Below are 23,179 nucleotides of genomic sequence, written 5' to 3' on the forward strand. Positions count from 1 at the left end.
GGGGGAGGGGTGGGCGGAATAAATCAATCAAGGGTCGAAAGACATAATTATCAAGAAGAAACGAAAAGGGAAAGAAAAAAAATAGAGAAAGAACAGTGAGAGAAGTGGGGAGGACTAGGTTTCCCCAGGCTGTAAGCAGGGCAGAGAAAAAGAAAGGACGAGGAGGCTTTGCGGGGAGAGGGAGAAGCCCGCCGAGGCAGAGCCTCCAGGCACAGGCACCGGCGGCTCTGGGGCCGGCTGGCGATAGGGCCCGGCGGAGGCGGGCGGCGCTGGGGCCGGGGCCGGGGCCGGCACCACCCACGGCCCCGCGCATCCCGGCCCGCACGGCCCCCGCCCCGCCGCATAAAGGCAGCGCCCGGCCGGACCCCGCCGCGTGTGCCCGGGAGCCGCCGCCGCCCGCCCCGCCGAGCCCTGCGGCTGCCCCGGAGCCGCGCTCGGCACCCGGCGGGACGGGGCGGCCGCGGGAGGTGGGGGCCGGCTTCGCCCTGAGCCGCGACCTGAGCGCGGTGGGCGGGGAGCGCCCCGCGCCGGGATAAATAGCGCTGTGCCGGCTGACAGCCCGTCCCGGGCGTGCGGGGGCCGGCGGCAGCGCTCGCCCGCCGCTCTGGGACAGCCGCGGGCTCTCGGTGACTGCGCTCCGCCGCCCCGCTCCTGCCCCCGCCCGGGCTGTGGTTTTTCTCTGTTTGTTTGTTTCTTGGGGAGAGCCAGAGCAGGGCAGGACCCGGAGAGCCCGGGTCCGAGCTTTTCACCTCTCTCTCCCTGCAGCACAGGGGAGATGCTGGAGGCGGCGGTGAGCTCGCAGCGCCCGGGAAGGGCGGCCAGAGGCGTGTAAACTCCTGCGGTCCCCGCGACCCTCCGCCGGCCCCTCCTCGCCCCGCACGCCGCCGGCCCCGCCGCCCCTCGCTGCCGCCGGAGGAGGCTGCCCACCCCAGCGGCCCAGGATGCAGTTTCGCCTCTTCTCCTTTGCCCTGATCATCCTGAACTGCATGGATTACGGCCACTGCCAGCCCGGCCGCTGGAGACGCAGCAAGAGAGGTGAGTGTCCCGGCTGAGCAGCGGGCAGGACGGGCCGCTGTCCGGCAGGTGACCGCGCTGCGCTCCGCGGCACCGGGCGGGCTCGTGGGGCGGCAGCGGGGCGAGCCCGGGGCGGGGGCCGTGCCGGCGTGGCCAGCGCTCCGTGGGGCTGCTCGCCGCCGTCCTGCGGCCGAGGTCCAGCCGGCAGCAGGAGGAGCGGCGCGGACGTGAGCTCCGAGGGAAGGGACCGGCCGGAGCCCGGGGCTGCCGGGGACGCGAGTGTCGAGGGTCGGGGCACGGCCGGGGTCTCGCTGGGCGCTGCCCCCGCCGGAGGGGCCGGGCCGGGCAGGGGATGTCGCCGATGTCGCCGTCGCTCCTCGTCCCGCGGCTCTCAGCTGCCGGGGATCGCTGTTAGCCCGCGTGTTACGAGTCGCATGTCCGCGGGGCGGACTCGGAGGCTGCTTTCCGTGGATGCTCCCGAGGAGCAAGGCGGCTTCTCCCTTCATCCTCGGGCACCGCGGGGCTGGGCACCGCGCCTTGCTCCGCGGATTCGGCGCCGTCACTGTGCTGAAAACGTGCCGATCCCTCTGAGGAAAAGACATAAACGGTGCGCTGGGGCTTCATCGGTCCCCCAAACGCTGGTGTCGGGATGCCGGAGCGGTGCAATGTGCCAGTACAGCTCCCGTGTGGACGGAGAGGTTACTGCAGCGCTTTCGGCTGGCAGCCTGGCCGAGGCTGTTTCTTTCCTACTTTTTTTTTAAGTGGTGGGGAGGTTCGCCTTATAAAATGCTTTTATTATCCACATACTCCGAATTATTTTTCTGTCCTTTTTCCTGTTATCTTCTCGGCCATGAATCCCCAGCTCTCATTTCTATAGTTAGCTGAAAATCAGGTGGCTCAAGCTGCTGAGAAATCAGTATTTCTGAAAGAATTGTACTTTTAGTGGTATTATTTGGAAGGGGAGGGACTTAACATCTCCAGTGTTAAGCTGCTACAAGCATTAATAAAACCGTGAGAAGAAAATAGTTCGCACTTTCATGCATATATCACCTTCAGAGTAGGCACAAATAAAATTGTGAGGCAGTTTGGTTTTGATGGTTTTTCAACAGATGGTTTCCAGAGTTTAATTTATGTGTGTGTGGCTAAAACGATAGCAGTCCTTTAAAGTGACCAGACTATCTGTGCTAACAAAGGGTATACTGTGTCTTTAATTAAATGTGGAACTACTTAGAGTGCTGGCTAGACAGCGGAGGGTGATAGTGGTATTTCTGCTTTACAACAGAGCTTAAGGGCTGCATTGTGGGAGTACTGAAATGAATAGACATCTAACTCAAGTTGTGTGAATTGTCCTCCTACAAAAACTTAAGCTGGTTTTAATTGATCTCATGTTCACTGATTGATCCTAGACCAATTGTTGTGCTTGTTGAACAGTTGGCTTTTCCAAAAGAGATTGATTTAAATTAGTTTTTAGTTTAATTATTGGATAAATACGATCACTATTGACAGTTGACTTACTGGCACTGTTTTGTGCTATCACCTAAGGGTTTTGTTTGAAGAATGCAGTCTTTTTTAATTAATAAGTCCAAAGAAGTAAGCATAGCCATTTCTAAGCACAGAAAGGACAATCTAAGAATGTATTCAAATTATAATAGATATTTGCCATGACACATCCAGTCTGAAGTAATGCTTTCGTACAGGACTCAAAATTCCAATAATTTCACAATTTTTCCATATCCCATCTGCAAATAATCAGGCAGTCACTGTGGGGTACTGGCAGTTAAAATTTCTCTGGCATTCTGTTTTGTCTGTTACATGATCTCAGATGCTCCATAATATCGTTTTCTTAATGAAATACAATTTTTGGCATAGATGAAGTCTCCTGTGTGGTAGGAATCAATTGCATTCAGTCTGGAATTATGGGCAAATATAATGTGTAGACTATTTTTTTAAAGCAGCTAAATGTACAGTAAACTCGAAGTGTATGTGCCTGTATTGGTGCTTGCATGGATTTGCTGCTGATGTAGAATACTCCAGTAAAGAAGACTTAAGTAAATTTGAGGAGATGTTCCCAGAATTCCTCATTCACCATCTGTTTGCAACCCTTTCCCAAATCAGGGCTTGCCACATTGCAGTAGAAGCAGAATAATAAAACAGTTTACAAAGTTGTTCCTACCTTGCATTGATTTGTGTTTTATTAGTCAGTACCACTTCACAAAAATTCTTTTGATAAATATGTAATAATCATCAGGCTCTACTTATTCTACTGCTGCTCTTAGTTACTTTTCCAGCTTATCAGAATATTGCTTTGCATAGTTGCTCAGAACAGATCCTTACTTTTGTTAAAACATCCCACCAAATTCTCACTCTGGAAGTCACTGCCCTGAGCAGGTAATTGTGGCCTTTTTGCCTTTCCCACAGAAGGTATTTGAAAACCTATTTAAGGATCACCAACTTAAAGCTCAGTGGTGTAATATCATGGCTGGTTTAGCTTAATCTTTCCTTGTTGAATTGTATAGCTTGATTTTTTTTTTTCTCTTGTAAGCTTTCTTCAATGAAAACTTTTATTTCTTTTTCAGATTTCTCTTTATTAGTCAGTATAAGATGGACAACTTCATGTCTTAGCATTTCACTGAATTTCACAGGGTGCATGAAAGACCAGTGGTTTTCTCTGTGAATATATATAATGAAAACAACTTTTCTCAAGAGTACCACAAGTCAAACTGGGAGTACATAGAAATGAGGAATCTCAGGCTGGCTTACTGGGAGGTGTGATGGTATTCTGCAAAAGTTTTGACAGAAGAGAATATAGGGATCATTATAAACAGCCATCAAAAAACAGGTGCTGACAAAATTCCCCAAGGGAAAAAAGTCAATATGATAGCAGTGCTTGCATTGATGGGGAGACTCGAGAGGCTCTCTACAGTTGGTAAGACCAGCGTTGGAATAATAAAATGTGAATGGGACACATTCCCACAGTTAAACCAGAAGCTGTTTATATCTTAAGAACTCAAAACCTGTGGCTGTAAAATACTTGTTTCCATTTATTTCCTATTCAGGGAGTATCATGAGGGCTAAAGTGAATACTTTTCTCCTAGATGCTTACACTGTGTGTTAGAGGCACAAAATGTGGAATACCTGTGGCAATGAGTGGATAATGGGTGACAGTGATGATGGCAAAATATCCTCAGGTGGAAACAGGAGGAATACCTCAGGCAGGAAATTTCCCAAGTGTTTCTCAGACCTCAATATAACTTTGTGCAGAGTGTTTATTGAAGAATATGCATATTTGGAGGGGCACAGTCACTGGGTTCAAAATTATGCCAATTAAATATTTATCATCTTAGTGTAAGATGGGAATCTCCACCACAAACCCATTATTATAGGAAGCTGTTACATTGATTTTTCAACTAGAAGAAAAACCTGCTTGGTAAATCACTTGGATTGTGATTTAGCTTTCCTAACAAGCTATTTACCTGGGATAGTCTTGGAACCTCAAGCTGGATTGTATGGTCAGGCTTTGGGAAAGATAGATGATTTGAACATTAGGGTAAAAGAAACTATGTTGGAAATACTTGACTGAAATAAATATCACATCTGCTTTTACAAGGACTGTAGCTCCTAAAGAGTAATTTATATAAAAAAGTTACACTACATGATTTTTAGTTGTCTAGCATTACCCAAATATTTTAGCTATTATTAGCTACTCTATCCTCCTCTCTTTGAGGTTGAAAGATGTTTTATTTGAAGGACAGTTAACTTTTTATCTGTGAGTTAAGACTTAAAATCCTATGTGGAAGCTGTGCTTTGAGAATTTTTTTTTTCCTCAGGGGTGACATTAAGAAGTTTTAACAGAACCTGTAAAAAAACTGAGGTGTGCTAACACAAGTGGTTATTTTCCAGGCACTGGTGATCCGGAGAAATGCTTTGGAGTGTATTTTCTGTTCCTCAGACTTGTACTTAGGATAGTTACTATTCATTCTTTATACATACATTGTTACTACAGCAGTTAGAATGGCCTAATGCTGCAACCATGGAAGGGTTAAAGCTTTTAAATCTTTGGCTATTTACAGTTATTGTTGGTACATCTGAGGAAGTTTCTTAAACTGCTAGAAATCAACATTTCTGTGTAAATGACTGAATACTGAACTAGCTAATGATGCAGTGTTGTTGAGGATAAGCAATGCTCAAACAGGTTTTGAAGATTTTCAGGAGGATGCTCAAAACACCAAGAGCAGGATTCACTGTCAAAACAGACATCTAAGTTTGATTCATCTTCCCATAGTTGGTTTTTAGTGCTGCTTGTATTTAAAAGATCTAGTTCTGGGTTGATATGTACGTGACTCTCTTCAGCACCAGGCACTGGGCAGGATACTTTGGGGCAGGTCCTGTGCATTTGACACCTTTGGGTGTCCCACAGACCTGTTATAGGGGAAGCTGGAAATGGAGAACATGTTCTGGCACAGTGCTGGGGTGTGTGTATGCTTTTCCTTGCCTATATCCATCCCTTTGGGTTCCATTATATGCCACATGGGGTAGGATGCTGGGCTAGGTTGGTGTGCCTGATCAGACCTCAAAATCTGTATACTTGGTTTTGTGTTAAAACCTGCAGTAAGGGTTACACTATGATGAAGAGCTTAGATTTGTATACTTGATAAACTTGTCTTAACTGTATATTTTTGCCTTTTGGTTGATGGAGGGGATGCACATTTTCTAAGGCTTGGTTGAAGACTCTTACTAAAGCATCTCAAAATGCATGACAGATACTGAAAGTAAGTTTTTACACTAATGTAGGGACATTATGGTGATAACAGCAAGAATGCAGTTTCTCAATTCAATGTGTCATTTACAATATACAGGCCAGCATAATTACTGTTAAAGTATGTTAGCATGGTGTTGTTTACATAAGCTGCCATGGAAAATATGAAATTATTTAAAAGGTAGAAAGTGGAAGAGGTGCTTGCTATCAAAATTCAAAGAATAAAGAAATAAAAAAATGGGCTGTTTCTTTGTTGGATTTTTTTTTTCTCTCTTGCTCTTTCTGCCAAGACTGACTATCCCATGGAGATATGCATTTCATTTCTGATCATTTAGCTATTTTTTAATACCAAAAACTTTAGCTAACTGTAGGGGCTGTCTAGTCAAACCTGCAGATCATCACAGGCTGAAAACATTGCCCAGCTTACATTTCCCTAACTTGAAAGCTTATAGCTCACCATAACATCCTTTCCGAAAAATTCATCCTTGATTTTGAATTCTGAAGTGGGATTCATGTGACTACAGGTAACTATCTGGAACATCAAGGTCTACATTCTGTTTTATAATTGATGTAGTGCTAATTGGTGCAGTCCATCAAACTGTTGGTACAATTTAACTCATCCTGTGGTAGGTGCCTGCCTTTGATCAGATAAAGCATACCTCTAACTAAATAAATATAATATTACTTGATTACCTTTATCTGTAATTGAAGTGTACTTCAGCTGTACATGTCTTCAGTGTTAGCCCCTGATCTAAACTGAAATCAGCTCCCAATAGGAAAGGGTCCACCACCTATATTAAAATTAAACATTAATTAAAGCTCTTAACTTTAACAGATACAGTCCCTGAAAGTTCTCATCTCTCCTGTATTAGAGATTGAGTTTCAGGTATTTTTTAGTAAATTCAATTATTCAAGCATTCCCTTTCTTTTCACCTCAAAGTTTTGTTCAGGCACAGTTGGAGAACCTTCTGTATTTGTCTAGGCTCCAAGTATTTGCTAATCCTTTTCTTAGTGAAAAGCATGACTTCATATGTGTTGGCTGTTGGTAATGCACAAATGTAACAGCTTGATCCTTTCATCATGGCCTGCTTTAGGCACTGAAATTAGGTGCTGCCATGGTTTGTATACTCATTGTGTTTGCAGTACATGTTTAGCAGATGTAATGCTTTGGTGTCAGTGTGGTGTTGCAAAGTAATTTTGTGCAAGAAGAGTAAATCTATCACTTTTTGGGGCAGCAGTGATGGGTTTAAACCTGTTCCCAAGTAATATTTGGTGTAGAGGATGGAATAGGCTTTGTACCACTTATTGATACTTGGATTCTGATACATCTTAGGAAGTGAGGTGTCAAAGTGTCACTTGGATCTTGCTTGGAGCACCATAGGGCAGATGCAGAGCTCTTTCCTGCCCGCACAAGGGCTTTGTCCAGGCAGCTCCATCCATGAGGACCACTTACTGATCAGACCTTAGTGTTACACTTGTTGAGCTCTGCATATCTGTGAGCAGTAAGGTCACTTGTAAGGCTGACTTGAATTCTAGCTGTGTCACTTTGTCTCTATACTTGGCTTCTGTGCATTTCACTAATACTTTTCCAAACTCTGAGGAGAAATGAAGCTGAAAAGGATCAGGGTGGTGGTCTCTGCTCCAAAAAGGCAGATGGTGATGCAACAGTGTCAAGCACAGGAGAGGCAAGAGTGAAAGCCTAAGTTTGCCAACACTCTGTCACCTTTCCAATGAAGTTTCTGCAGTGGAGGGGGTGGGTGGGATGGAGGAGCTACAAGAAATTGGTATTTATACATAATATTATTTTGAAATGCTTCTTTGTGTGAAACCCATATTCTGAACATGGAATGGAGGTGGCAAGTGTAACTCCTGTGAAATGATGGAATATAATGATATTTCCCTCTGTAGATCTTCTTCCTCTGAGCCTGAAAGCATTTGAGACTTTAGTTGTATGCCCTTACTTTGGGATTTCTATGCCTTACCTCTTTGATTTCAGACACATACACACATCTCTGACCCTTGTCTGTCAAACTGTGGTCCATGGAGCAGCTGCTAGCATCTTCTGGATGTGTAGAGGTCTCATCCTTGTTTCTACCTAAATATCCTTGAGTGAAACACTCCAGTGAGCTTATATAGCTCTGCTTTAATCTAATTCCTATTTTGATGCAAGCGCTTGTTACTTAATTTTAAGTTTTAGTTTAAAATTTCTTTTTAGGAGACAGCATATGAAAGATGGGTAGTTAAATTTTCTGAAATTTCTCCTTGTTTGTGGACTTGAAAGTGCAAACTGTGAAATACAAATGACATAAAAAAAGTAATACAACTATAGTGTGGGGAAGAGATTAATTTTTATGGGAAAGCAGAGAAGCAGTTAGTGTTTGAGGTACCTTGATTATGTGATCAGTGGGTGGTTTTTAAGACCCCTTCTGTTAAGATCTGGTGAGAAGTACAAAAATCTTTGTTTTAGTAATTAATCTGTTATGTATCTATTTTTGAAATACAAATTTCAATACAGCCAAGTACTTGATGTGTCTCTAAGATTTTGTCCTTTTATGAGGAAATGTTGTCTCCTTTCCTTCCTCTTTTGTTAATTTCATGGGATGGTCATAAGACTAACTTGGGAAATGTAAGCAATTACAGGTTACACAGAGAAAATTTAGAGGAGGTGTGCAGTTCTGTAATTTTGTTTCAAGCACCACCCCCCACACACACACTTTCAGTGGAATTGTGTGTTATTTGATAAGGATAATGGCAAATCTCATGTATAGTTAGCACAGAACCAAAATATCATGAAAGTAATTCTACTGTAATTCTGTTTGTAAAAATATTTTTTCTCTCTAGGATTTAAATCTAAAAATAATTAATATGGTTTAGCATATGATTTAGGGACTGAGTCTCAAATTTATCTTGCAGAAATTTTCATCTGTAGTTTTTATGAGAATTGTCAAAATTTTCTGTCTTGATGAAAACTAGACCCAAATATAGATGTAGTGAGATGGAGGAAGGGACATGGAAGATAAGTAATATTTGTGGTGCTGGCTTTTAGATTGGTGGTTTTTCTAGTCACTGGACAGTTGCATGAGCACTAACTCTGAAGTAGAATGTGTGCACCAATGAAGTGTTTGTGCTTTTTTATCTTGGAAGATACTTGTCCTCCTTTTACACTGCAAAGGGACAAGTGTATTAGTGTTAGAGAATTGCAGTGCTGCCATGAAACATAAACTTCCTGATCCAAGCAGATTATTTTCTTTTTTGAGTTGAAATGCTGGCTGAAATATGTTGCACACAGCACACACTCTGCAGTAATGTATGGTCCCCTCAGCCGTATGGCTGCCACCTTTGGAATACCAAAAACCCCAAACCAGCCACATCAGACAAGTGGCTGTTGTGCATGCACAGATTAATCTGCACATGTATAGCAGCCCTGACAACACCCATCTCATCCACACTAAAACTTTATGGGCAAGATGGAAACAACTGAAACAGCAATTGTGCTTAGTAAGGATAGACATTATTGATTCACTCTTTCTTCTTTCTGGAATGACTCAAAAAATTTTGGTGGGTATCACGTGTTTTAATTATAAACCTTCCAGCTTACACAGTGTTTCCACTGCCAAGCATGTGCCTGGCACTCTTTTGAATGGGCACTAAAGTTCCACTATCTTTTGCTTTATCTGTACTGAGATGGATGAGCTGAGGTGAGGCCCTGCAGTGCTGGCTCTGCTTAGATGACAGGATCTGAACTAAGGTCACCAGAGCAGAAATCAGAAATCTGTCCTGGATTCCCTTCCTATAGCAGACATGTTCTTCATGTAGGCTGGTTCAGACCTGGTTTGCATCTCAGTTTACACAGTGCACACTCACAAAGTGATGGGCATGGATTCACTTTTGGCTCAGCAAAGGTAACTGTAACTTGGCACAATCACTGTGATGCACACAAGGTGCATTAGGTTGTGTTCACAGCACAACACAGCAGCTGCTGGCTTTAGTTTGATTAAAGCTTTTAGCAATTATTGTGAAATACTTACAGCTAGCCTCTGATCTGAGATGCTTCACTCTTGCAAGAAACCTAAACCTAAAGAGCATTTCACAGAGTTGGCTTATTTATCTGTTGACATCAGGTTACCTGCTTTACTTTCACCAGGAACATTCTCAGAAGGTGGTTTTACCTCTAAATTTGGTTTCCTATCTTCTCCAAAATGGTCAGTGCTCCCTTACTTTGTTGAGTACAAGGAAAAGTGACTCTGAGGGACATCTGAGGCAGGGCACCTTTTGGAGTAGGGTAGCTATGTGTGTGGCAGGACAGTCCTTCAGCTTTAGTTCCTTGCCTGGGCCATGCAGAATATGCCTGGTCTGCATGCATCTGTCCTGGTCTTTAAGTTGTTCAGCAAATATTGAGTGTACATGGGTACAATCATTGGTATACATAATATCTTTGGCTTTACTGACATGGTTCAGTGTTGGAATTCTGCCTCCCTGGTAAGAGGGTGCCTTCAGGATGTCAGAGGGATTGCTTTCCTTGCTAGTCTTTCTACCTGTAAAGCCTGTGATTCACGTATATATACATCAATAAAAATGATAACAGAAAATAAATCCTCTTTTCTGTAAATGCTAAGTAGCTTTCCAGTGGGAAATGTTAATATTATGGCAGAAGGGATGTAAATAATTTCATCATCTAGTTGAAGTGGTACTTCTAGATGGGTGCTTTGGCTTCCATCTCTATTTCTTACAGCACTACTGCTACATGCTGGAGTGCAGCCTCTTTGCTGATGCTGAGATGACACTGGGTCATGACCTCTCTTTTTAGCTATAATGAAACTGCATAATTACAAGTGCTTATCATAATTCCTTTATTAGTCTGAGTTTGCTGAATTTCATCTGTGACCTTCCAAGTTGTTTTAGAATACAGTTTTAGGAAATGCTCATGGCTGTAATTAGGAATTAAAATCAAAGGAATCTCCAATATTTTTTGTAGTGTTTAAAGTAATTTCTTTTTCTTTTTTGCTCTAAAGCTTACTTTGATTCCAGTTTACTCTGGTTTTTTTGAGGGGATTTTTTTTTTTTAATATAGATTCTTATAGAAATGGAAAACTGACCTGCTTTGATGTAAAATGTGTGGTGTGAAACTGAGGAACAAATCTGCAAAAATTTTATATTTAAGTGAACAGAAGCTGTAGTTCTACACATCTATCTCTAGTGCTGTACAGATGCAGAGTAGTAAAAATATACATATACACTCCTTTTGAAGGGTTCAGTAAACAAAATTGACACATGGAGAGGAAGAAGAGGCATAGAATATCCTCTTTATTAGTGGTTTGGGACAAAATTTGGTATCTGATTTCTAGTTTTGATTCTCCATATTCACTAGATTATGTAGCCCTTCTGTGTTGAGGGCATGTACTTGCAGAAAAAAAGTATTTCCTCCATTTCAGATTAGTGTTCAGCCTCATCTGTGTCTCTTTGAGCAAGAAAGATAACTTTTCTGTAATTGTTATGCATTCAAGTATTCTATCCATCTCTGTTGCATGGTCTCTGTAACCCAATATTGAGACTTGTTTATTGTGTTAAAGGGAATCTAGTTTTGCTCAACTTTGAGTACAAAAAGAGGATAATACAGAATGGTTTATTTCTAAAAATTCCTTGTTATTTGCATCTTGTGCCAGCAATATTCTGGAAAATACCCCCAGTCCAGGGGATCTCAACAAGCTGGAGAAATCTAAAGAAACCCCATAAAGTTCAATAAGAAGGGCAGAGCTCTGCACCTGGGAAAGAACAGCCCCAGATATCACAATGAGCTGGGGGCAATCAGCAGGAAAGCAGCTTGGCAGAAATGGTCCTGGGGGTGTGGTGGATGTAATTCTGCAGCACAGGAACTCCTGGCTCATGCTCAAGGAAGGCTCACAGTGAATTACTGCAGGTGATCATTCTCCTTTAGTCAGCAATGGTGAAGCACAGCTGGATGCTGTGTCCTTCTCTGGGCTCCTCAGAACTAGAAACTTCAATAGAGGACCACAGAGATGATTAAGGGACTGGGGCCTCTCTCCTGCAAGGAATGGTTGGGAGGGCTGGGACTGTTCAGCCCAGGGAAGGCACAAAGGGGTTCTCATCAATGTAGCTGAAAGGGAGGATGCAATTAGGTCATGACCAGGCTCTTGCCTGGTGCTCAGTGACAGAACAAGGGGCAATGAGCACAAACAGAAGCATGGGAGGTACACTCTGAACATCAGGAAAGACTTCTTTGCAGTGCAGGTGACTGAGGACTGGCATCAGCTGTCCAGAGAGGTTGTGGGGTCTCTGTCCCTGAGATACTTGAAAGTCATCCACATGTGGTCCTGGGCAGCTGCATTTGTCTGGCCCTACTTGAACAGGATAATCAGACCAAATGGTTCCTTTTTCACCTCCAGAAACTTCCTTCCAATTTCAGCTATTCTGTGAAAGATGGTTTGGAAATGTGTTGGGTACCTGACTTGAGACTGCTCTTTTCTTTTTAGAGATAGCCAGCTGTGGAGAGGAAGCAGACAGTCCATTCCCTTTAGGAATCCTTAGGATAAGTGACAGAATCATGCACAGCTGCAGTCCTCTTAATGTTGTTGGACTACTAAAATCAACCCAGAGAATCTTCTTGGTATTCACCAGTAGCACAGGTTGTCATAAAAGAAGATTCTCTGTCATGCTAATTTTGGATCCCATAAGTTCCTTGCTCCTCCATTTTTCTTCTCTCATATATTTACAGATGCTAAAGAGTGCATTGTGGATGTAATAATACTAGACCTAACTCTGGTCTCCCTCATTTTGTTGTAGATCTGAGGGTGATGTCAGTCTGTCTCAGGCACAGTGGGTATTCCTGAGATGGTGTTTGCTGTGGGATATTGCTGTCAATTTGCTGATGCTATGTTTGAGAATTCTTTAATCACTTTAACTCTTTCATTGGAATCCTGGAAAAAGTCTTGCTGCTTTCAACTTTTCTTTCAGTTATTGTAAATAGCAGTGAGATCAATATGTAGGGGTTTATTTCAGCTTTGGAAGAGGGCTTTTCTCTGATAGCTTCCCAAGCAGGCACTAAGTGAAACTACTGCATATTGAGCCTGATATGGCATGAGGCTCATTGGGTAAAACAGCATTAGTCTGTGCTACTTAAATACACTCTGGGAGGCTTAGGAAGGAGAGGAAGGAAAATATTTGAAGAGATCAACTTGATGTGGTCGAATACATGTAATGTCACCTGAGAAGGATTAAATTTTGCCAAAGCTTGACCTGAATGAAGACCTCCATTTAGGGCTTGTATTCCTACCAGATCAACTACAGTAGTTTTTCTGTGCACAGTTCTCTACCAGCAGTCATAGAGTGAAAGAGTCCAGTGATTTACTTGGCTTCTGTGTCTCAGCTGTAGTAAGTTTAAAAAAAAAATAAAAAGGTCTCAGTTTAACATTCCTTCTCCTTATTAGCTGCAGCTGGCTTTTTCTAATTACTAAAGTCAACATTTTTTTTCATCTGCATTCTGTTGCTTTTATCTTTGCTGGGAGCTCAGTGTGTACAGTCTAGCTGATAAGCAGCTACACGTGTAGTTCATATCCATAGATGTGGACAGCTTCAAAAAAAAATACATGCACTGACTCTTCAAATTCCAAGAGAAGACCCAGTGGAGTAGTTAGTAGCAATGGTACTTCATCCACCATGGTATTTGCTTTCTGTTTATGTGGTGTTAACAAACCCAGTGACCTTATTCTTAATAGCACGATTACTGTGATTGTGTCTCTGAAAATCATGTGTTCTTCTGTTTCATGGTGTTTTAGAGTGTGGAGGATGCTTTCCCATGCTCTTCTCTGAAGTGATGGGTGTCTCTTGTAGTTGTAGAAATGGAGTCCTGGGGTTACAGAATGAAGTAGAAGAGAATGACAAGTCACAAATGATGGTCTCTTTTTACTTAAGTCTGCTACAGAACTGGGATAGGGTTTGAAGAAAATTAAATGACTGATTGTGCCAACATCCTGCAGCTAGACAGATGTTCACCACAGCAGGCACCTATATTCCTGCTAAATCTGAGGTTTGACTATTGAATGGTAAAGTAGATAATGCTTTTACATAGCAATAAAAAATGCAAATTTTCTTAAGATTATAAGGTTTTTTAGATGAATTACTTAGTCTTGTGCTTTTAGATATAAACTTGAGTATCACAGACTGGGAATACTCTTAATTGGGAGATGAATTTGCCATTACCAACCAGAGGTTTCTGATACCTTCCTCTGAAGTACTTGCTTATGCTCAGTATAAAAATTTCCATGTAAAATTTTTTTTGCAAAGTTTATTTTTCTACATAAAATGGCATTTGAGTCTATATTTTTGGGGTTCAGCATGGCATGTGACATTCTGGACTTGATCTTAAAAATACCTTAAGTCACAGTTAAGTTTGGTGGATATGTAATGAGAAAAAGCACAGAATGAAATGCAGTGCTGTGGAGGAATAGCATGTCTCTCAAGAGACTTATATTGCAATGATTTAATGCCAGAACTATTTAGAGTTAACCTTCTTTTGCATTTACATCTCACACCACTGAATTATGAAACTCTGACTAAGATTTAACCATTTTGTTTAGCTACAAACATAGTTATCACTACTTGGTATTATGTTTGTTTCTCCTTTTTGTCATTCATTCCTAGTTTGTAACAGAAACTGTCCTTGTAGTAATCATGGGGAGATCCCTATGATATTCTACTGTGTGCAATAGTTTTTCTTTTGTTTATGTATGTTTAGCTAAGAAGAAATCTGATTAGTTGAATGCTCTTGATAATATTCAAGTACATCCTAGAGCTTTGCATTTGCTGTTTGATGTTCCATTTTACAGCTTTACTTAAGTGCTCTGCAGGGATTGTGGTTTAGTGGTGAGAGCATGAAATTTGAATCCAAGGTGCCTGGTTCTCTTACCAACAGAGCTGGTCAGTATGTTTAAAACCAGATTCATCTACCCCACCAGCCCATAATGGATTTTTGCATGTGTCTGCAAGTGTTTTTTTCCCCTCTCTGTTTTTCTGAAATAAATATTGAGCAGCTTAAGCAGGCACTGCAAGTCTCTTTCTCTCCTGTGCCCCAGTACCCCTGGAGTAGAGGGCAGTGTTTTATCACAGTGCAGTTTAAATTATATCAGTGATATGCATGGCTAGCAGGTCCTAGAGTGTTAATCTCTAGGCATTTATATGGTTATTATGAAGGATAATAAGCACATAAATAAGTTTCCTGCCTCCAAGTTTATTGGCTGGGCACACATCACCATGAGAACATTGCATTCATGGCAGTGATTTAGGAGCTTTAGAAAGTTCTGGCTCTACCTGATGTGAAGTCTTTTGTGCTGTCATGTCTGTCAGAACTGAGACAGCAAAGTCTGTTTGACTCTACATCAGTGCTCTGCAGGGTGCAGAAACTGCTACTGCCCTGCAGGGTGCAGAAACTGCTACTGCCTGTTTTCATTACTAGGTATGTCTGAAAGTATTTAAATGGGGTTTTATCCCGGCATTTAAACTTTCAGATACAGAGGATGGAGCTCTTCAATTGCAGGTAGGTATTTCCAGTAGTCTGACTTAATTGTTATATGAAGAATTAAAAAAAAAACAAAAAAAAAACCCCAAATTATATTTTATTTCCATCCAAACTGAGGTAACTTATCAGACACCTCAGAACTGGGCTGTGAAATTAAGATGTTTTAAAGAGGCACATAGTTGGAGTTATGAAGCTGAACACCTTACTATGCTTACCTTATCTGAAAGTGGAAACATACTTTTAAAAATTTAAGGTGTTCTCAAAATTAAAAAATGTATATTTCTTGTATTAAGAATACAAGAAAGGGAGGTATCTTTTTTTTTTTTTTGCATCTTCAGAGCTTCCACTGTCTTTTCTTTAATTCTCCAGTCTCTCATTATTCACATTGCAAGCATAATCTTTGTTATGTCAGCCAAGTAGTTTTTAATTTTTAGATACATATGACCTGTCTGTTTTTAAGACTGTATTTGCATTTCCATAGAATTATGAAAAAAAAATAAAAATCAATAGGCCCTTGCCAAATACTAATTCTAATTTCTGCTTAAATTGTACTGAATGGCAAACACTCAGAGTACACAGGTAAATTGAATACATTTTTATCTTCTTTGAGGGAATTCTCATTTGAATTTAAGAAAAGCCCTGTAGTCATTAAGTGTCATTTTTCAGGATGACACCCAGCCTGCTGTGATTTAAGTGGGTCTGAAATACAGAAGCTAGTACATTTAATTTCATTTTTAATAGTATTCCTGCAAAATGTGGAGATAGCTATATGTATCTGAAAAACAAATATGCTCCATCTGTTCTAGTTCAAATTTCTAAGTCTGGTCCTTCATCTTTGAAGTCTCAGACTCTGAAGCCTGGGGTTGACAACAGGGAGGATGACAGAATATTCAGTGGATGTTTTGAGTGTGGCAAGTACAAGCAGGATGTAAGGCTCAGTGATGTTGGATTGAATTAGAGTGATGTCTTGCAGCTAAGTGTAGGTTTATGTAGACTGGAAGCATTCAGTTTGAGTTTTTAATTTATCTTTTTCTAATTCAGGTACTTTTGTATTTTCAAAGTTCTAATTTTTCAATCTAGTGTTTCTCCACTATATCTAAAGATACCTATTCTGCCCTTCTACCTTCTACTTTCTAGTTAAATTGTTTTACTGCTCCTCTTCTCAGCCATGTGTGGCTATGGCAGCATAAATAGCATTTATTCTTCCTTTACTGCTTGTCCAAGTCTCTATAAACTCTTTTGTTTGCCTGCAAATCCAGCATTTTCTTAAAGCATATTGCTGAAAATTCCATATTTATTTGAAATATCACCTTCTTGTCTCCCAGCATCCAAAAAACCTGTCCTTATTGAATGTGGTTTCTTTGGTTCATTTTTGTCTTGGAAGATAACTTTGTAGGGATTTTTGAAGGTTTTTTTTTTTGAGGTTTTTAAAAGAGTCTTATGCATTATGGTTTTGCAATGATTGTGGTCAGTTTTGCTAAATATTTACAGCAGAATGACTGCAGTCATCAGGAACTCTCTCATGTGCACAGGAAGTATATTTTCATTTCCTGATTCTCAATGTATGTGACCTTGGTAAAGTTGTTCAGAAACATCCTGTATCCACCTTTTTTTTTTTTTTTTTTTTTCCTGGAAAATGGGACATTTGCTCCTTGCATAGTCTTGTAGCTCTACAATGGTGAAGATGCTGCACATCTGAGAATTAAATTCAATTCTCTTGTCTAGTATTTTGGTTTTGCCTGCATTAGCTTGCATTCTGCTACATGCTTTTTTTTTTTTTCTTTTCTTTTGGTCACATATTTGTAACCTTGAAGATCTGTTCGCTGGTAAAACATATTTTATTTTTTTAGTGCCTTTATCTGGCATAGTTTTTGGAAGTTTTCTTCCTAGAAGCAGCACAATGATCCCAATCTCATGCTTAGACTTTAAAGCATAACATTTCAATTTTCTTAAACTGCTCTGAAAGTTCCATAGGGCAAAGATATAGGGAGAATTCTGGCCCTGTGAGATGAATTACTCATCTCATGCTGACCTGGGTGGAATGAGAATATCACCATTGGTTTACAAGTGCCAGATGAAATGCTGTAACAGTTGGATGTGTTTGTGAAGAAGTTTTGCTTATCCAGTGCTTTTCCTGGATTCTGGTAGAACTGTTCTTCTTTGCTTATTTGCCTAGTAGTTTTTATGTCTTTTATGTGAAGATTATAATGAAGCCTGAGGTGCCTTAGATGTAGCTGAAGTGAGCTGGAAAACAGGCTATTTCCAGTATAGAGCCAAGCTTGTTACTAATGCTCAATAAAAAATAAGAGAATGGGATTTCCTTCAAGTTTCCGAATTTTATTTACTCAGCTTAATCTTAGCATGTAAAATCTTATGGGCATGAATGAGATTAAGTAACACACACTCTAGTTAGCATTGTTTCAGACTTGGCAATAAACAAACTTTGCTCTTTCCAGCCTCTCAGTAGATAAATGCTTCATATTTTATTAGAACAATTTGGGTCCTGACATGAACTGTAAGCCTGTTAAGCCTGTAATATAGTGATTAAAATTGGAAAAATACAGGATGCAAATATGTTATTCATTATGCACTTTAATACCAACCAGATATGTAGTGTGCAGTCTAGAACATGATAGTTGGAGTGCACTAAGCAACTAGCAAATTGTTGACAAGGCTCATCTGCTATTAGTTTGTGTTGGGGTGAAGAGCAAAAGGCCTTAAGAAATTTCAACTGTTTGACATTATATGGTGGTGCCTGTTGCATCTGGCTGGACATAACTTAAATAGACAGGGCCAGTACCTTTATTAACCTTCAGCTCAGTATTCTTCATTGAAGCAAGAAACAGGACAATCTAAAGAATATATGAAGAATTCATCAGTAAATCTTACAGAAGAAGAGGACTCCTCAGTTATGAGAGTGGCTATTTTTTTACATTGGGAATAATAATAAAAAGTAATTCTAGTCTATGAAGCAGTAAATCAAAGTTGTTCTATTCTACCATCATCCTTTAATATGGGACCAGTTTTCCTTCCCAGATTTAATCAGAGAGTTGCACAGATCACTTAAAGGGTGAGAAAGAATAAATTCCTAATGGTACCATAGCATCTGCTATGAGGAGTTTGGAAGTGATGGTAGTGGTCTCAGTTGCCAATGAATGAGTTGCTCAGTGGGGGAAGTCAGCCTCCAGACACTGGTCTGCACATTGGAATGTGTGTATCTTATCTGTGGGGAACATGCACATGGAAAGGAAGCTTGAAAGCCTTTTGAATACAGTTTTAATTCTCCCATGCACTGTTTTCCTCTTGGATTGTCCACATATTACACTTCTGCTTGAAAAATGTGAAAGACAGACTATTGATCAGGAGTCCTCATTATATAATTGAATCATGAAGTCATTCACCTTGGAAAACACCTCTAAGATCAGTGAGTCAAGCTGTTAACCCAGCACTGCTCTGTCCACCATTAAACTATACCCCTAAACACCCCATCCATATTTTCTAAATAGCAGCAGGATGGGGACTCAAACTCTTCCCTGGGCAGCCAGTACCAATTCTTCTTTACCATGGCTACAAGAAATATGCAAGTTATCATTGGAATTAGTGGTTCTTCCATTTGTGTTGCTAAACTCAGTAATACATTTCTGCACTTGCTTGGATTTCCCTGTGTAAGGCATTGTCCAGCAGCTCCCCAGCCTTTTTCCATCTCATCCAGCACAGCCTCACCATGGAGAGCTTGGAAATATTGACCAATCTTAACAAACTTTTCACTTGGTCCCAAGTGCCCCTTTTAGATCCTTTTTGCCAGATTAAATCAATTCAAGCTCCCACATGGCGCACAAAATGCGGGGGCTGGACTCACACCTCACAGCTGCTTTCAGGAGCTGTTCACTCCTCCAGAAACCCCACTCTATCAAGCTGGGTCTTGCTCAGGAGACACACTGTCCCCAGCACCTGGGCAGCCCTTCCTCTGGCACAGGATGCAGAAAGGGCTCAGCTCAGCCCCTGCCTCCACTCCAACACTGCAGAAGCCTCCAGCTCCTGGCTGGGCCCCATGTGCATCTCTCTGCTGGGTGTCCCAGCACCAGACTGCCCACTCACACAGCTGCTGACAGTGGTGATTTGTGATGTTTCAAAAGTTTTTGGAGTCCATAAATGACCTGTCATCCTGAAATAGGTTCTTTCAGCCAGAGTACATCAAAACTACTGTGAGCTGTAGGGATTTGTGTACTATCTGAAAGCCATCATGGTTTTTTGGTCAAGTTTCCCTTTCTGCTCCATGGAGTTTGTCCTGAAATATTTCTGTGTGTTGGCTTCCAAGCTAGACAGACTTTTAGTACATTTGCATAAGTGAAAGAACAGTCCCTTTACAAATAAAGGAGACATTCTTTAGAAATCACCAAATTAATGATAAGTTAATTACTCACTGATTTAATAATGCAGCAAAATTAGTATATTACATTAGTGTGCTGCTATATGTTTCCTTTCTCTTACAAGACAGCATAGCAGAAATTTCAGGTTTTTATAAACAGCTTTTGTAAGAATCAGACAAGTCCCAGGGCACTGGCAATTGAGTCATAAGAGATACAGTGAATCTGTAGCCTTACTTTGTCCCTTTCTTAGTCCTCAGACCTCTCCTTTAGGATCAAGAATACTATGTTTCCACAGCACAGAATGTGGAAAAACCAGTGCTTGGTGGAGGAAAATGAAATGGTACTTTCTATTGGTGGTCAAGGTTTGGCAGAGAAATAGGAAAAAAACCCTTTTTCATGAAAAGCAGACAACTATCATAGAAAGTATAATTCAGTGAAAAGAAAAATAATTGCCAAACAGGATGTCAGTCTAGAAGCTTACAAGCAGCTCCAGAAAACAGTACCAGATTCATTGGTGTGGGATTTTGGGGTGCAGTTCTTATTGGATCTGACAAAGTGTGCTGTGATCTCTTTGGAACAAGACTTCATAGAATCATATTAACAGCCTGCACACAGATTCAGAAAACATTCCTCTATTTGAAGTGGTTTAGCAAAATTCATTTATCCATTAAATCAAGGATTGTGTTTAGGCTGCTGGACCTGATGGTCCACATAATGTGCACTGGGCTCCCACCAGCCATGTGTAAACTGTCTAATTGCTCTCAGCTGTGTTGTAACAAATAATTGGAAACTTAATATCCACCAGCAGCCCTACCTGTAGCTGTAACAGTAGCAGATATTCCTCTCACAGTTCCTTAAAAAAAAGTTGAGAACTCTCAGAAAAAGTTTAGTTTTTTTTTTTTTTTGTTTTTTTTTTTTTTTTTTGTTTTTTTTTGTTTTTTTTTTTTTTTTTTCCCTGCTACTTTTAAAAGCTGTTGTGGCTTGCAGCATGACTTGCCTGCCTGTTGTCCATGTTGCATTGTTTTCCTTGAACAACAGCCAGTTGCCTTTTTGGCAAGTACTCCTGCCAAATTCACCATTTGAACGACTGTCAGTGGGGAGGGATACATCTCTGTGTTGATGCAGTGATGATTTTAACAGCCTGCTGATGCAGTGCAGGACACTCCAGAAACTTTCCTGGGTGTAGAGATCTTTGCCATGAATCCCAGGGTGCTGTATGGTGGTCAGCTCTGCCCTGTCCATCAGGTGGACTTGCATGTCTGAAAGACCAGCAAACAGCCATGGTAGCATTTGATGTTATTCCTTCCTCACTTTATGTGTGTGGGATGCAAAAGCAATGAAAAGAAGTCATGCCCAATGTTCTGTAGAAGGATTGTTTCTGTTTTTGTAATGTTACCTGATCTATTGGAATTTTCCAGATATTGAACTGAGGAACTTGAATCTGCTCAAATGTATTACAAGACCTGGGAGAGAACCCTGAAGAGAGAGAGTACCCTGGTTATGGCATTAGTTACTGGAGCTGTGCAGTGCTCTCAAAAACATAAAGGACATACTTGTGTCAAAAATTGGGAATAGCTGAAGCGAAGTTGTAATGAGATCTCTTGAAAACTATCATTATGTACACGTTCATTTTAACTCAAGTATGAAATGAAAAATCATTTATTTCCTTCGTGGCTGTGTCTGAGCAGATGTAACTATTTTGGTGTTCTATAGTTAGCCCAGTAATTAGCTGATGATTGCTCAGCAAAGAAACCAACAGATCAAAAATGTAGAGTCCAGTGACTCATCTGAGAATATTTGCTGTGTGTTACATTTGATTGTTAATTCTTGGTTATATGATTGCTGTGTGAAATATCCACAGTTTCATAACTGGAGAAATGAGATAAAGTGTGAGAGCTGGTTTTCAAAGGAAAGGATTTTCTTGGGTTCAAGTGGAGAGGATCTTTCCCATTCAGCATAAGACAATGAGGCCAAAACAGGGACAAAAAAAACTGTAAAAGTTTCACTGTGAAGTTGTAGGTGATAATATGGTTTAAACATTTAATTGGGAGCCTTCCATTCATCAAAGTCTAGCTGTGTTTAACAGGTGCTGATGTGTATTAACCACCAACACCTTCCAGGATATGATCACCTGCTCTTGGTCTGAACCAAGCAGATGATGGATGGGCTCAGTAGGATGTGGATCTGTCAGTAAAGAGCCTTGGACATTCTCATCTTTGCAGCCTTGTAACACTTCACAGGCTGCAGGCTGGCATGTGAGGAGAACAGTCTTAAATCATAGAATGGCTTGTGTTGGAAAGGGCCTCAAAGCTCATCCAATTTAACCTCCCTGCCATGGGCAGGGACACCTTTCAGCAGACCAAGTGTCTCAGAGCTCCATCCACCCTGGCCTTGAATACTTCCAGGGCTGAGCCATCCATGATTTCTCTGGGCAACCTGCTCCAGTGCCAGGAAGGTGTGGTCTTCTCTTCCCTCCTGTTTTCTTCAGTGTATCTACCTCTAATGGCCAGCATCTGTGTGAGATTTTTTGTTTGTGGTCTTTCAGATTCTCTTAGAACTTGTAGCAAAAGCTCAAACTTGTTGGTATTCAGCATATGTTAATTTGAATTTGGTGGTCATATGGACTTGAAAATTTGTAGTTGTCAATAACAGAGGGGAGTTAGTTCCTTTATTTCAATTTAGGACTTTGAATACATTCCTTCTTATCTACCTGAGCAGCTTACTAAATCTTAACATTCTAACTACATTTCCCAACAATAAAGGGATGAACATAGATAAGGGAGTTTTCCTGTGCTTATCTTTTTTAGTTACTCTCTGCTGTGATTTTGGCTGACATACATTTTGTCCATATATGTGTATATATATGCATACAGCTGCAGTGCAGCTATATTTTTCTAAATGTTTCTTAAACTTCCATGCTGTTCATTATTTGGGTAGGATGCATTATAGGAACATGGTCCCTTGAATCCTGAGCATGCACTTTGTTCCTTGCCTCTTGGTTTGTTTTTTATTCTTTTTTTTGTTGTAGCCCTTATCTTGAACTAAGGTATAATGCAAGGTATTTTGTAGGTCTATGATGAACTCCACTGAATTCAGGAACCACATGCAAGATCAAGGGCCAAATACCTTAATCAGGAAGTCCTAAAGAGTACAAATAAGGAAATGAAAGTGGTAAAAGATAATGCTAAATTAAGGGAGCAGAATGGGGCACAAGTGGAAAGAATAGTGAAGAAGGGAGTTCTTATTGTGGAAGGGAAATCAGTTGAGTTGATTAGTTTCATATGTGAGATTCTTTTTTTAAAATATTTGTTTAAGAGCAAAATGGAAATTCCTTAGTTGGAAATATTGAGGTGGAGAATGATTGATTATGCATGTGTGACACAGGATAACAATGTATACATTTAAAAAAAAAAAAAAGCCAAACCCAAAACTACTCAAAATATCAGGGAATTTACAGGAGAAGCACCTATTTGTTGACTTTAACAGCAACTAAATTGGGTGTCCCTG

The 23,179-nt window shown here is 40.9% G+C and overlaps 1 protein-coding gene across 1 annotated transcript in view; it reads left to right on the plus strand.

The window, feature by feature from the left end:
- Positions 1-561: 561 nt before the first annotated feature.
- The window catches only part of RSPO2 (R-spondin 2), a 97,402-nt gene continuing 74,784 nt past the window's right edge, over positions 562-23,179 (plus strand). The window contains exon 1 of the mRNA XM_056484204.1: positions 562-1,035. Within this exon, the coding sequence (XP_056340179.1) occupies positions 942-1,035 (94 nt within the window). The 5' untranslated portion in view covers positions 562-941. The remainder of the gene's footprint in view (positions 1,036-23,179) is intronic.

This window comes from Oenanthe melanoleuca, chromosome 2 (genome assembly GCF_029582105.1).
Source record: "Oenanthe melanoleuca isolate GR-GAL-2019-014 chromosome 2, OMel1.0, whole genome shotgun sequence".
Lineage (NCBI taxonomy): Eukaryota > Metazoa > Chordata > Aves > Passeriformes > Muscicapidae > Oenanthe > Oenanthe melanoleuca.